Source organism: Centrocercus urophasianus, unplaced genomic scaffold (assembly GCF_019232065.1).
Source record: "Centrocercus urophasianus isolate 14NV4802_14NV808 unplaced genomic scaffold, USGS_Curo_1.0 seq_25, whole genome shotgun sequence".
Lineage (NCBI taxonomy): Eukaryota > Metazoa > Chordata > Aves > Galliformes > Phasianidae > Centrocercus > Centrocercus urophasianus.
In genome coordinates, this window is record NW_024884811.1 from 12,155,768 (window position 1) to 12,171,073 (window position 15,306).

Consider the following 15,306-nt stretch of genomic DNA (forward strand, 5'->3'; position numbering starts at 1 on the left):
ACAATTTACATTGGCTTCTATTCCCTCTGATTGCCGCAGTCAATGTTTTTGTCCCCTCTCTCTATGGCCACAGCAACCACTTCTCTCAAATAAAGGAGCTTACCTTACTTGTTCCCCAAATACATAGCCAATTACTTAGTCTTTCCTCATATTACTGAATCCCAGTACCTGTTATGATCATTTAATAACTCTCTAAACTCACCTCATTTGGACAGGACTCTTTTTTAATTCTCCAGGAACTTAGTTCAGTAATGGCTTTTTATCTGTTTTGTAAGTCATCAATCACTTCAGTCTACAGATTTTCCTTAGAATGCCATTTTCTTGGCCAAGAAACATTAAATTAAACATTTCCTTTTTTTAGGTTTCTTTAAATATATTTTTGATGATTTCTTTGGTTTCTTGTCATTGCTTTCGCTTTGTTCTCCTTATATTGTTTTTGGAGTTTTCTATACTGTAGACATTCACAATCACTTACTACCTTTTTTTAATTGCCAATTTAATTGTAATTTTACTGCTTTTTTGGTCTGTTGCAATTTCTTCAATTAAATAAACTGCCTCAAAAAAAACAGACTATTCAATGTAATGTAATTCTAACCTACAAATATATAATATAAGGCAACTGAATTCTGACTAGCAGTTGCTATTGAAAAGCTCTTTTACATCTTACAAAATTATTTACTGCTTTCTGAGTATATATCTCATACGTAGTTCTAACATTCATCTGTTTGGGCACAAGCAAGTCATCCTATATCAGGTGTAGTTGTGCTGATTCAAGAAGTGAGCACTTCCAGCTGTTTGCTGGCTTTTATGTCACCTTCACCGAGGTTAATGCTCTTTCTGCAAAGTTTAAAAATGAAGCTGGTACACATAACTCATCACTACAGGGCAAAATCAGAAGATTCTTCCTCGCAGGCAGATTAAAATCAGCCTCTGCAAAGGAATGCGTGTACACAGCCCTCTCCAATGCTCTGCAGGGTGCAGGAACAGGCAGTGGAAGTGAGGCAACTGCTGCAGTCATTTCTAAAGCGAACACGAGTCCACACCCCCTGATAGTTGTTTTCTGTCACTAAAAATACATTCTTTCATTACCAGTTTCAGAATCACTCTTCACATATTTTTAGGGGTGAGCTTTCTTTACAGCAAACGTACAGAGCCTTAGCTTGCGTTTCGCCTGGAGAACAGGCTCAGTGGTGCCCTGCTCATCAGTATGCTGCACAGTCTGCTCCAAACCCAAGCAGCCGGCGCTGCTGACGCACACCTGCAGCCTCTCCTCTCTGCTCTGAGGGTATGGATGGCTTCAGCCTTCAGGCAGAGGCAGTGATGACTTTCACAAATATCGGCCGTAATTCCTTAAGATGTCCATTGAAACAAACAGTTCTAACAACGTAGGGGAGGAATTATTTCTCTGAGGTAATCTTTAGAATAAAAAGGTAAGAAAAATCTGAATACAGAGTCTAGCAGCATGAAGCATTCTGTTGACAATGCAGAAGGTAAAGATATAAAGAGATTTTATTTCTCAATACATCAGAGGATGTAATAATAACTAATTCTACTAAAGGAACAAGGAGGAAAAGCAGAAAGGTACATTCACCTAAAAATATGCAGCATTTTCTGAGGTGAATTTAACCGCAGAGCTAAGAAAAAATGATAGAGTGTTGCCTAGATCAAAATTGTTTTCAAATAACCATTTTTACCATTAAATTGCAGTGCTCTTGACTTTACAAAATGGCAACCCTCCAGCAGGAAACAGATTTGGATCCATCCTGACTTCCCATTTATATAAATAATCAGATAAGCTGTAAAGAGTAAATACCTATTTCCTGGAAATAAGCAACTGGCTTCTATTTTCAAACACCCTCAAGAACAGTTGGATTTTCTGTTCCTATAGTTTTACAGATGTAAATGAGCTCACTTTGAGTTTGACACAAATACACAATATATCATTCAATACTTTAAAATACTATGTACACATACAAGTCACATTCTATTTTGTATTGAATATACATACAAAATCAGTTACCAAAGATTTGTAAGGGAATGAACCATGGAAGGTTTCAAGTATCCATTTCTTGAAACTTTTGCAAAAATATCCTCAATTACCTGTCCTCCATAATAAAATTCCTCAGAATCATTATCTCCTTCAGAGTCTTCTTCAAGTGTGCTGTTGTGCTGTGACTCCTTAATTAAAAAGGAAAGTTAACAATGACATAAGCAATATGTCTGTCTTGCATTTAATGTTCTGAGTACAATAATTACGTTTTTATAAGTAAGTTGTACACAGCTTTAGGAAAAGACACTTCAGTATCATTTTTCCCAAGGTGTACAGTGGGCCTATTTTAAGAACAGTGAAATAGCAGACAAAGCCTGCACGTACTAGCAGTGCACAAAAAAACACCCTGGAAATAGATCAGAGAAACAATACTTTGTCTGAGTGTAGACACAGTGTGGTATTTTAGGGAACTGGTGAATTCAGTAGGATATTCAGAGCTACTTCACTTTCTGCTTCTGCTAAACAAAGCATAATTTACCCACCAATAGAGGTTCTGGACTTAATTCGTTTAGCATTTTACTGATCTAATAAAGTTTTAATTTACTTTATTCTGGTAAATCAATTCTAATAGTTTAAGGAAATAATTCAAGCCCAACCATGAGATTTTTTAAGTTCCCTCATGTAAAAAGCTCTGACACACTACTGCTTAGTTACTATTTTTTAACAAAAGTACCAGCCTGTTGCCAAGAAAGTTAAATCTTAATTTTCTGACCAGCTCTACTCCAAGATTTGGAAAATTAAGGATTAAAAAGTAATATGCTTACCCAAGTAAAACTTACCATAATTGGGTTCTCTGTGAATAATTGCACTCAAGTAAATAGAACTGCTCATGGTACAGACTGCAACTCAGCATGAGCTACAGTGTTGTATTCTGCTTCTTACTAATGGAGCCCTCATTTATAATTACATAATTACTTGAAAATATTATTAATACTGTTTCCCACAATCCATTTGTTATTTCTAGGCCCTCTGTTGACAAGAACCCCCTAAAAAAACCTGATAAAACCACAACACCTCATTTAAATCCAAACACAATGTACTTATTGCATATTTTGTATTTATGTCCTACACAGAACTGTCACAATGGAATAGAAATCAGATCTATGAGTCATCGTAGAGAAGGTATGCTTAAATTCCATGTATTTGTAAACATCACCAATTTCTATGGCCAGACAATCTAATCCCATCTCCTTATCTTTACCTCTAAATTCCTGCTCTGGATACTGCATACGCACATAGAAGAAAAACTGTATTTCAGACAATTTCACAGCAATTTTCTGAGACGAGGCATAAAAATTGTATTTGCTTTTGCTTTACTGAAAAGAAACAAAGTGACTTCAGTTGTATTTGTTTAACAATAACCCTTGCTCAAGGGGAAGTCTGTATTCAAACAGAACCCAACTGAAGAAGCTTCAATACAAAGTAAAGAGAAATGAAACTCTCATAGGAGAGTAATGACAAACCCATCCTGTCCTAACCTGAACCTCTAACTGTCTAGCCAAAAGAAATGGTCAGTGTTAGAGACTTATTTAAAGGCTCTTTCAGTACTTTCATACTTAACTACTTTGTTCAATCAAAAAAAAAAAAAATTAATAATTCTTACTGCATTTGAATTTCTAATGTTTACAGAGCACTGAAAACAATGCACACATTGAAGTGTGTGACACAGGCAAAAAACTTCCATTGCAGCCTTTGAAATCAAATCAGGTTAAATTGACTGAAAAAAAACACAGCACCACACCCATTATCAAAACTGACCTTTTCCATGATCAAATACAGATCAGAATCTTAAAGCAGTAGTCAGAAAACAAGTATTGCAAACCCAGAAACCAAACTTATCAGAGAAAGTATTTAAGTTAAGCTCTTGAATTCTTGGTACAGTACTCATTCTCAGGCTTGGCATGGAAGCCTATGTGGCACTTTCTTTGAATCCTTAACACTGCCAGCCTCTGAAGACCTCATTCTATTGTCATTTCTTTCTTAATATCATCTCAGATTGGTTAGAGGCCCATGCCAGAGGCTTGACTGACAAGGCTTCAGCTTCAGTTTCAGATATTAACAGTGAATGTTGTCAGGGAAAGCTCCAGAGACGCCAGCTGGAGTGCTGTACACCACAGCAGTAGCCTAAGTGAACTAAGATACTTCTAAAATACATGTATCCACAATCTGAGTAAGCATACATTTCATAGAAATTCTAAGTCAGGCATTCCAGTTTTCTCTCATTTAAAAATACCTGTTAAAATACACATATAAGAAGTACATACCTCTCCATTCTCTCTCTGTAATTTTGCTTTAATGGATAAGCAATAGTTGACATCGCTGGTTTTTCTTAATTCTTAAGAGAAAAGGGAAAATAGGGACCGTCTGTGAAAAACGTGAAATAATTTTGCATATGCCAACTCAAAATACTTAGTTGAAATAAATGGTGTGCATAAGGAACATAAAGATATGGGCACGATGGGCACCAAATTGCTTACAACAGTCTGAAACAAAGAAGCCCATACATTTCAGAAATCTTATGGAGTCAATTATCAAATAAAATTCAGCTAGTCTATCCAGAAGATTTGTTTTGCTCAATCAATTTACACTTTTGTGTAAAAAGGAGCAAGGTCAAAATTCCCTACCAAAATTTTAATCAGATTGTTTTCTATTCAAAAAATAAGCTATGTAATAATAATAAACATAATAATCCCATCTGAGCAACTGTCAGAATTTAGACTGCTCTACACAATTTCTCCTACAATCTGAAATCATCAAGGAATTTAGCTGATAAAACCTAAGAAGCCTCTAAGAAATGTGCACAGATCGTACTAATACATAGTATGTAAGTGTCTAGACTTCTGAAAAGAATGCCATTTTATTTGTTAGCTACTTCTGAAAAGTATGGAAATAATTTCAAATGAAATAATTTCATTGGAATTACATTTTTTCTACAGTCTCATTTTGTCAACCATTTTGCATGAAATTTTTTGAAGTAATTCTCTAGAGGCAATGATAGTTACAGACTATTTCACTCCCAGTGGTGAAGATTTCATAGAGTTTTAAGCAAGAGAGCATAAAAATACATAACTGAGAAGTATTAAGCACGTCTAACTATTCAAGGAAAATTGCTTTAGTACAGACTGCAAGACACTAAAAGAATAAAATACATTCTGCCTACACAATTGTGTAGATCCATAAAAGAAGCATTTTAATTTATTAAATTCTGAAATGTAGGACAATTCACTACAGTAAGCCCATGAGGAACTAGCAAACTTCAACTGCATCCATTAACACATCTATTTAAGTAGAGGCAACATCTTGTCCTCCTTCACAAAGCATCTTCTTTACTAAGAACTTAGTAAAATCATCAGGATGTAAGATTACCTGTAGCAATTTGATGGAAAATTACTGGAATTGGCTCTGTTGTAACTAATACATCTTCATCATTATCAGAACTGGAAACGTAAGTGTTATCTATAAAAGAAGAACACCTTGTATGTTGAAGGCCCACGGTGCTTTGCCAACCCGTTCCCTCATCATCCATCCCACCCTTTTGTCATAAGGTACCACCTTGCCAGTGATTAAAGAAGGCCAGCATACATCTCCTGGTGTGTTTTCTCTAATGAGATTGCTGACAAAAAGAAAAATATCAAAAAAGATGGAAGATTGAGACCCATATTTTATACAAGCAAACCCCAGGATTCCAATGTCACAGTTTTCAGGAAGTGTATCAAGCAATGCTCAGAACTGTTCTATCAAGGCTAATGGGGGTTTGAGAGAAGCTTTTCCAAAATGAAGAGTTCTTCAGGGCTTTTTATCATGCCTGACATCAACACTCACACACACAGAGTGAGTTTATGAGCACAGTATTCACAGATGCCTGTGCCTCATGTTAGCTAGTCTCAAGAAGCATGTCTGAATTATCTTCTAATCAACAGAGAACATCTTCTTTACAAGATTCAGGAAAAAGAAAGTCTTAGGTATGTATACGAATATGGAAATTATATTCTAAGGTTCCTCATAAAATGCGAGGTTAGGCTGTGTTTTTTTCATTTCCAACTAAACAGAAGAGGAGCAACAAGGTTTCAGGTAGTACCTGCAGAAGCTGATTTTGCAAGAATTGTTGAAGTGCCTATGAAGGAACTAAGATTTTGTTTTCTAATGATATGGGTTGAAATAGACTTTGCACTTTATTGCAAAAAGATTGACAATTAGGACTATCATAGATAGAGAAGTAACAGAACTGAAACTAGAGCTATCATCACTTTGAACACCCTGGTCACATCAGTGAAGAGCATAATCTTGCATACAATTGTAAGCATACTACTGCAATCTGGGTCTCAAAGCCTTGGAATGCTTTCAATGGAACGCTAGAAATGTTAGCATTAATTTATCAGTAAATTCAGCAGTATTGTCCCTTGCACTACAGTGGTTCCTAGAAGCCTGCATTAAGACTCTGGGGTTTCCATAGTTGCCATGCTGCCGCTCGCAGGCGGGGCTTTCCCATTCTGTGGGACTGTGAATCAGCCTTTCTGCCACTTTCACACACCTGCTGCATCTGGTGCAGTCCCACACTCTCTCCTGCTTCTACTTTGTGTTCATCAGAGGTAATGTGGGTCATCGGAGCACAGTACAGCAGATACACCCTGTGAGCAGCTAAGTGCTCCGGGAGGCTGATACTTTTCCCTGAGCACCACACTGAAGCAGGCACAGCAACCTGCTCCATCTGCTCAGTCGGCATCTGCTCTGCAGTTGGCACGGCACACTGAGCACAAAAGGGGGCCCCTCCAGCCATCGGTCAGCTTTCACTCCTGCTGCTTTTGTCCGTGGGGAGGACAGGTTGTAACTGTGTGTTCAGGGCAGCTGCACCTTACCCTCCCCATGCCCACTGCCTTGCCTCCATCTGCATGCACGCCTCACTGTCATTGCTTCAGTCCCTGCATAAAACATAGAACACAGAATTGCTCAGATTGGAAAAGACCTTAAAGATCATCAAATCCAACCACAACCTCTGGATATGAAACTTATGCCTGTTCTTTTCTAAAGCTGGGGAATAACTTACTGCTGTGTAGTGCAACGAGCAGGAATAACTGAGATCATCACTTGATTCTAAATAAATGTACCCAGAACTGTATAGATGGGTGGGGGAGTGGAAATCCATGTGCTAGAATTTATAGCTGTATGAAATAGTAGGTAATACAACAATCTGTGCTGTAGTAAATATACCAAAATATACGTATATGGAAAAAAAGACAACTCAATTAAAGTTGTATTGATTTTAATTACATTTTTATGTCCACGGATTGTCACTCATTCTTGGCAGCTGCATAGTATGTTTCACTCACTGCCAAGCTTTTGTTTTTCTTTTCTACTTGGCAACCGCTACTACTTTTTTTTACATTTGTGTTTGTTTTGTCTTGTTGTTTTTTTTTTTTTTTGGTTTTTTTTGTTTTTTTCCTTTTGTCTAATGAAATTTGAAATTAAGATACTGGTTTTCATTTGCTTTCTGGAGGATCCCATAGGCAGTGTCTGCCTGAATCTAATTCAGAGAGGCAACAAACCAATCACTACCAAGTGGGTTGTCTCCACCTCTGCTAAAGTCTAACACGGTCTAAGAAAGGGATGATTCTGTTAACATATCTATAATCCAAAAATAAGTCAGATAAAAGACTGCATCAGTTCTAAAAGATTATGGCAGCCAGCAAGTATCAGTCAGAAAACATATTCATTAGCAAAATGCTTGCTGCTGCAATTGTTCTCACACGAGTCATGATCCACTCTTATTAATGGGACTTCAGTCTTCTCACTGATAGTATATTCTACAACTGTTCCTAAGGAGCATTATTTTTCCTCACTTTTTTCAATGTTGTGAGAAAACAGTTACCAAGGTATTTTGCTGGAACTGTTATTACCCTACCTCTGAAGTTTTCAGTGATATTTTCACATTTTCAGCAATGTATAACTCTCAGACATTACTGTGTCAGCACTCTCATTAACTTCTTCAGCATGCCTCTGTGAGCGTATTTTTAGCTTTCACTCGCAATTATGAAACTTTCAAGCACCTTTCATTATTGAAAGTTGTCATGTCATTTTATGGTTCCCACAGGTATGATTTAATGTTCAGCTGTTTGTAATCTTTTGATGCCTTATGAATCAATTCAGCGGTAGCTACACACTGTTATCAGTGCCAACATGGTGATGTGTAATAGCAATGCAGGGAGCTATACATTGTACCCACAGGTCTTACAGTATCCAAGATTTATTTGTGGGGTCACTTTTGGCTGAATGAACATTTGTAAGGCAAAATTTTTTTCTCTTTCCGTATATTGATCATATAAATTAGCAACTTATCTTACGATCTACTGACAGTTTTCTCCCAGATTTCATCTCCTGGATTTCAAAGCTTAATCCACTGTGTACTACATACCTTTAATCTCCAAATGATACAACTTTGATATAGCTACACACTAATGGACTTAAACCTTGATCTGCAGAGACTTATCCTATAAGAAATGTAATCTAATGAGCACATGCTGCTCTGAACTCCAGCAACTAGTAACAATGCTTAAAATCATCTTTGAGTTGAGGACACCAGCACAGAGCTTCCCAGGGTGGACACAATTACATTCAGATGTGTCTCTGAAACATCCCTAAAAATACATACCAGAAAAGAGGAGAGCCACGATCAGCTGTAATGTTAACTTAAAGATTTAATACAAAGAGAAGAGAATCTGGCTTACCAAATCACATTGCCTATTTTTAGGATCAAAGCTGGAAAACAGCGAAGTGTCATTATTATTCCTAATTCACTAAGCACCTCTTCATTGTAGAGCAGGTATACGTATCGCAAAAGCTTGAGATAGAAATAAAATCAGCTCTTCCCAAGGGTTGAAAGGTTAGATTTCAATCAATAAACATGCACAGCTGGTTCAGTCCTCCTCACCAAGTTAACTATAGTGTAAAATGAACAAATTCTAGTTGGCACTAATATACAGGGGGCAATGGTAAACAATATTTATTAGGTTTTAGGGCCGAACTAATTCAGACCTGTAGACCACTGGGGCATACTGCAAGCAGCATCTGGTAAGGGAGGTTTGAGGTCTGTCAAACAGAAGAGCTTGCCAGGAGATTAAATCTTGTTTGCCACGGGAGCAATCGCTGGTTCAGTGCTCTGGAATGTCATTTAGTTTAGCGATCCCTAGGAATAAAGTTCTGCAACCTCAAAACAGCCTAATCACTGAAATGAATAAATCAATTCCTTAACAAAACTTATTAACATTAACTATTTGTCTCTTTTCATTGTCAGAGTAATCAAGTGACCAATTAATTTATGAACATGACTGTGTAATTTATGAATCTAACTTTCTGCACCACCTGCTGAACAGATCATCATTTCTAGCAGTTTTTCCTCCAGTTGTTACTAGTGAAAAGAAAAAAATATCTCTCATAAAGGTTATGAGTGTTCTTACACAAAATCTGTTGTATTTATCATCACTACTGACAGTAATTTCTCTCTGCCTCTGCTTCAAACACCGGTGTTTTGAACAGGCATAGTTTGCTGCTGATTAACAATGAAGAAGATGAAAACATTGCTACTTCAGAGATTGTAAAAGAAAAAAGAAATATTCTTTTTAGACATATTACAGAGATTTTATGGAAAATAATCAAAAAAGGACACAGGCTTTCATACCATTCATAGTATTAACGTTATTAAATACTCCCAGGTACAAAATACACAACGTGGTGCAATCTTGCACTTATTACTGTGGACCACTACTTGCACAGTGCCTGTCTGCCCTCATCCCTGCTTCACTCTTCAATTGCTGCTTCTGTAGATTATCTGCCATGAGAATCTACCTATAAAGTAGCTGTGCAGGTTGTCTGTGAAGGAAATAGTGGAAATAATTAAGCTGCCAATCAGCTTCTACTCTTGGCCAGCTGCGTTTTATACAGGTGATTCACCTGTCTAGGCTGGCCACATGGTTACACAAACTCTTTTGCCAGCTCAGCTCAGGGTAAAGCAGAGAGGCAGGACCGAGCAGCTGGGAACAGCTTTGCAAGCTTACATTACCAAAGACATACCCACACATAAGCCATTGGCTCCAGCAGACTCTGAGAAGCATCAGTGCACAGTTCGCAGGCTTAACTTTAAGAACATGAGTAGTCTCATTAAGGTTTAATACACTGAAGTGCTTTGCTGGCCCCATGCCAGACTGCTCAGCCTCCTGAAGGATCAAGCTTTATCTACTATGCCAAAGAAGAGTCGGGCACTTTCTTGCTCCTCTATCAATGTTGGCTCCAAACACAAGAAGCATCACATGCTCTGGTCTCAGGGAACCTGTGAACCAGGTTTTCTCACCCTGACCCAGTTGATAAATGATGCCTGAAAAGGAGAAATGACTGTGAAAATTATCTAACTAACGGGAAGTGATTAGCCCAAGGATGCACCTGGAACACATTAACACTCTTTCAAATATTCTCATATGAATACTGTAAGTTATAATAACACATATACATATGTCATGAACAAGAATGTTGCACTGTACCTGGGTAGTCCTCAGAGACGTGCACTGAATAGGATACACTGTAAAAAAAAAAAAAAAAAAAAAAAAAAAAAGGAGAAAGAAACAACAGAATTAATAATTACAATAACTGCTGAGGTAAGATTTTTTTTCCTGCTCCTCTGTTATCCTATGTTTATTTACAGAATCCCGATGGTTTCCAGAACAGAAGCTAACAGCTATTTTGATGGCTTTTGAAGTGCTCAGCTAAGAAAAAATGTCATGCCCATTCTAAAAGTTTACTCTGCTGAACTGGCACATCCTGATTTCAACCTTCTTAAAAAGAATATTAAGACTGTATTATTTTTACTTCAGAGTGATATTTCACCATGTGTGTTTGCCTAAATAAACAAATAAATAAACAGTTGCTCTGTGAACACCATATATAGAAAAGCCCAGCTTTCTCTGCAGTTGTTTGTGAGCTTTACTCAAAGCCCAGCCTGAAGCCTTTTGTGCATCAGGGTACCTCTTTACACTTCTGTTACACTCAGTAAGAGAACTGTAGCAGGCTCTGTATTGCTTAGGCTCCTTCCTCTCAACAAAACACCACATTTATAAGACTTGTGGCAATCCTATTTGACACCTATATCTCTCTGTCAAGCTGAGTTCAATTCAAATTTAAAAGAGCTTCAGTCACATTAATGTCTTCACCACACATAGATTATTTGAATCTGTTTCTCCAGAAAACAGATACACAAAGACTGTTCTCATCTCTTACCTAGGTCTATGTGTGCCTTCCATAAGGCTCACTAAATTCACTGCCCCTTTGATTTTTTCTTTTTTTTTAAGGTTAATGTACATCTTCATTTAAATTAAAAAAAAAAAAAAAAATCAATTCTACAACATGCTGAAAGCTTTCTGCTATATAATTCATATTCTTCCCATCTCTAAATTCTATAAATTGTATGTATCAACGTACACATTTAAATAATTCATGATGCATGTTCATGTCTGTAGTGAATTAAGGAGACAGACAAAGACAGAATGGCACAGTTCTCTTAACAATTTTTACTGTACATTGTGCATTGTTGAAAACAGATTCAGTGCATCTTTTTCAATTACATGAATACAACTCCCATGTAGACTATAAAATAAATTCATATATGATTTTTCTCTCTCTCTCAAGGACTTCAGCTAAATGAGTTCTACTTTCAAAATTCAATGATGGTAGGAGGTAATCAATACAAAAAAAAATAGATCTCATACTTTCTTCCGTAAATCAATCTATTACAAAACAGCTCCGTCACCTGTTTTTGCACATAATCTTTTCTAACATAATTCGTTTTATGTGTTGTTTGACTAAGAAGCAGAGATGCCTGTTTCTTCAACAGCTGCACATATTCACATATGTGGAAGCAGAAAGAGTGTTTATTATAGCTGACAACAGATTTAGCCACACAACTCTTGACGCTGCAGTCATTCCAGGATTAAATCCCATCATTGTGTAAAGCCAACATGTTGTGACTTTTCTCTGTTAGCTCTTTTCTAGATATTTGGGTAGGAATCGTCTGTAACTCACCATCTTAGAGCATTTTCCCTAAGGACTAGGGGATATTGAAACATAGTTAATCTCTCATGGCATGAAACGCCATTATTTTAAGAGGAGAAATATTTCAAAATAAGGGAATATTACAAATCTCAGTACAGTCATTTGTGGAGAGTTTTGTCCTCTGGTACAAATGACCACAACAACAAAACACAAAGCACAAAACCAACAAAAACAGCAGTAAGTTAATGAAGAGTCTGTTCGTAGTAAAACTATCTTTGAGAAACTGCATTTGCTGCCATGACCTTTACCCAAAGCAGTAGTTCAGCCTCACTCTTTTAGCCTGGCAGCTTGCATACCTCTTTGCTGTCGGCTTTGTATGGGTTTGTTTGACTGATGTCAAACAGAATGATGTTCAAGTGTAGGCTTCCATCACAAAGAAAAGAAAAATCTTTCTAGAAACAAGCAAATAGTCCATGTTCAAACAAAAAAATCTTCTCAATCCATTTTAAAACCTGAAGCAAAGCAAGGAAATTCCATGTACTTACATTAAATAAATAAATAAATACTAAATAAATAAAAAATAAATAAGTAAACTATGTTGAAGAGAGGAACAGGGGCTCAAGTAGTTACAGAACTCCCTTCAGTGAAGATATTAAAAACTTGATTTGATAAGGCCCTCTGCTACTTAACTTAACCGTGAAGACAGATGATACTTTCAACTTGATCCTTCTTTGAACAGAGAGTAGACCAGATAGCCTGCACAAGCTGCTCCCCTTGTGAGTTACTCTATGATCCTGTGTGCAGAAACCCTGTAAAATTGTGTTTCTCTTCCTTCTTCTTCATATAGGAGCTGTGACAGCAGCAGTTGTGGTCACATTAAATGGAAACTCATGAAAAAATACCCTTCTGGGAAAAATATTTGAAAGATAGAAATAAATTTAAAGATTTATCAAGATGCAGGTTAGAAATAACTTCAAACCACCTCTTGCAATGGCTATAAGCAAATTCAGGGTCCAGTACAGAGACCAATAAATTCCCGTAGTGGTCTCAGCACTGTGGTGAATATTACCAGGAAGGGGAAAGGTAGAAATTATATGCAGTTTTTTTTGTTTGTTTGTTTGTTTGTTTTTCTGTAAATCTAAATAAAGAATCCTAACACAGATAAAATTTTGCACCAATATATGATGTCATTTCAACTTGAAAAGCATTAACAGAAAGTTTAACTGCCAACTCAAAATCAGAACATGTTGGAAGTAATAATGGCATCTGTTAAGACTGCCACCTCAAAGGAGAGATTTTTGAGGAGACATGAACCAAAGCCTAAAGAGCAAAATACTTGAAAATGGAATATTCACTTCCAATTAGATAAAACAGCAGCTTTTATTAGAAATAGTACTGATTTGGATTGGGAACTGAATAAATATAGCTTAGTCCTCAATTCAGCATTTTTTTTACTTCCTGTGTTGGGTGTGTTTAACCTGATCATATTGTTAGCCTCTCCATTCTAAAAAATAAAAAAAAATTAAAAAAATTAACAATGGCAGGAGGATGTATAAAATTGTCTTCTATTTAAATTTTGGTTTTCAGTGCACATTGATGTCCCTGTGCTGTGAGAGCTTCAATGTCCCAAGTCACTGTATGTTGAGAAGTATCACACCAGAAAGATCTCCCATAAGTACAGCCTTTCAGATAGGTCACTCCACTTGCACAAACCTAAAATCCTACTTGGAGAGAAAAAAATTGCTTGCTGAAGCTGCCAAAGAGAGGAAGTGCTTTGCTTGGGTAGGCCTATGTTAGTTTTGTTCGGACTATGGAAACAAAAAAGCCACAACTATTGAACAGAGCACAACTTGTTTTTCTGTTCCAAATTGTCTGTGTCTGCCATATATGAGATCACATTTGGGTACATTTTCTACAGTAAGGATAAAATGCTTGTTACCAAATGTCCACCTGAGCTGTCAGAAACACAGCTACAGCAAGCTAACAAAGGTCTCTTAAGAGGTTCCAGTCCCGCAGCACTGAAACATTTTCCCATTGAGTTATTTAATAAGATTTGGAACCAAAACAGAAACACAAGACACTGATAGCTTAAAGCACCTTCAAAAATCACAGACTTCAGTGAAGGCACAGATGTTCACACCTCTCAGCGTTAAATCCTTTCAGAGCCAAAGAGAGGCTGCACTGAAGCAGTTCTCTTGTTTAAGTACTCAGAAATGCAACTGGAATGAATTTAGGTCTGGTCTCCACACTGCACAGAAGTAAAACATGATTATTTCAGTGAGGGATGTGATTTTTTCTTTTGGAAAGCAGCTCCTCTGTACAACCCTGTACAGTTACATTGCTATAAATACAGCTTATAGCACTATAATTTATGCCCATTCCCATAAACACATTCAAACCAGCCAGCCATCAAACTTTGCTAGTTTCATTCTATTGCTTCTATTGCTTCATGAGCACAGTTAAATTTCGCTGTAAACAAAGCCTCAATGATCATTTTATTTCTGCTTTATTGAGCTCAGACCCTCTCCGGAGGGGATCCCACAGAACATGTATTTCTCACCCTATAAGCTCAGAACAACCTTCAGTCTATAAATGGTCTTGTAAAATTTTTGTTGTTTAACAAACAGTAAAGCACCATATGAAATTAGTGAGAGATGTCATGTTTCCCTTGAGATTTTAATGTAAACTTCTTACCACTTGAAATAATATGAACAGTCAGAGCTACAGCCTTAGAAACAATTCTATTCACAAAGCACTTCTTGCAAGCGTTTTGTAATGTGTTTTAACCGTATCTGCTCCTTATTCAGAGAGATTGTCCTGCAAAAATCTATCTGCCTTCATGAATTGAGTCATAACTTAGATTAAGAGCCAAAACATAATTGCTGTTTTTCATATGTCTGCCCCATTTTGATAAAGAACAAGCACATTCACCCACATTTATTATTATTATAATTTCCAAAAGTTAAACAGGACAGTCTTTGCAGATTCACAGAGCCATTTCCAGAGGCAGGATCCAAACCCACGTTACTTAGTGAGCAGAAAAAGTACATGCAGATATAAGTACGAGCCTCTAGCACTTGGATCTGAGAAAGGTAGGCCTAAATTGCCTGCAGTTGTCCCAACCAAGCAAGATTTTTGAGACAGTGAACCACACTCCTGCACAGGAGTTGTGTGTAAGACATGTGTTTTGGGGCCCAAACTGAACATGCTACCAGGCAATACAA

The 15,306-nt window shown here is 37.0% G+C and overlaps 1 protein-coding gene across 1 annotated transcript in view; it reads right to left on the minus strand.

Annotated features, from left to right (window-relative positions):
* Window positions 1–15,306, minus strand: part of PARP8 (poly(ADP-ribose) polymerase family member 8) — a 111,125-nt gene that overhangs the window by 51,399 nt on the left and 44,420 nt on the right. Inside the window, exons 3-6 of the mRNA XM_042825846.1 lie at window positions 10,579–10,616; window positions 5,417–5,506; window positions 4,315–4,385; window positions 2,101–2,178 (exon numbers count right to left, since the gene is read on the minus strand). Coding sequence (XP_042681780.1) covers window positions 2,101–2,178; window positions 4,315–4,385; window positions 5,417–5,506; window positions 10,579–10,616 — 277 coding nt within the window. The remainder of the gene's footprint in view (window positions 1–2,100; window positions 2,179–4,314; window positions 4,386–5,416; window positions 5,507–10,578; window positions 10,617–15,306) is intronic.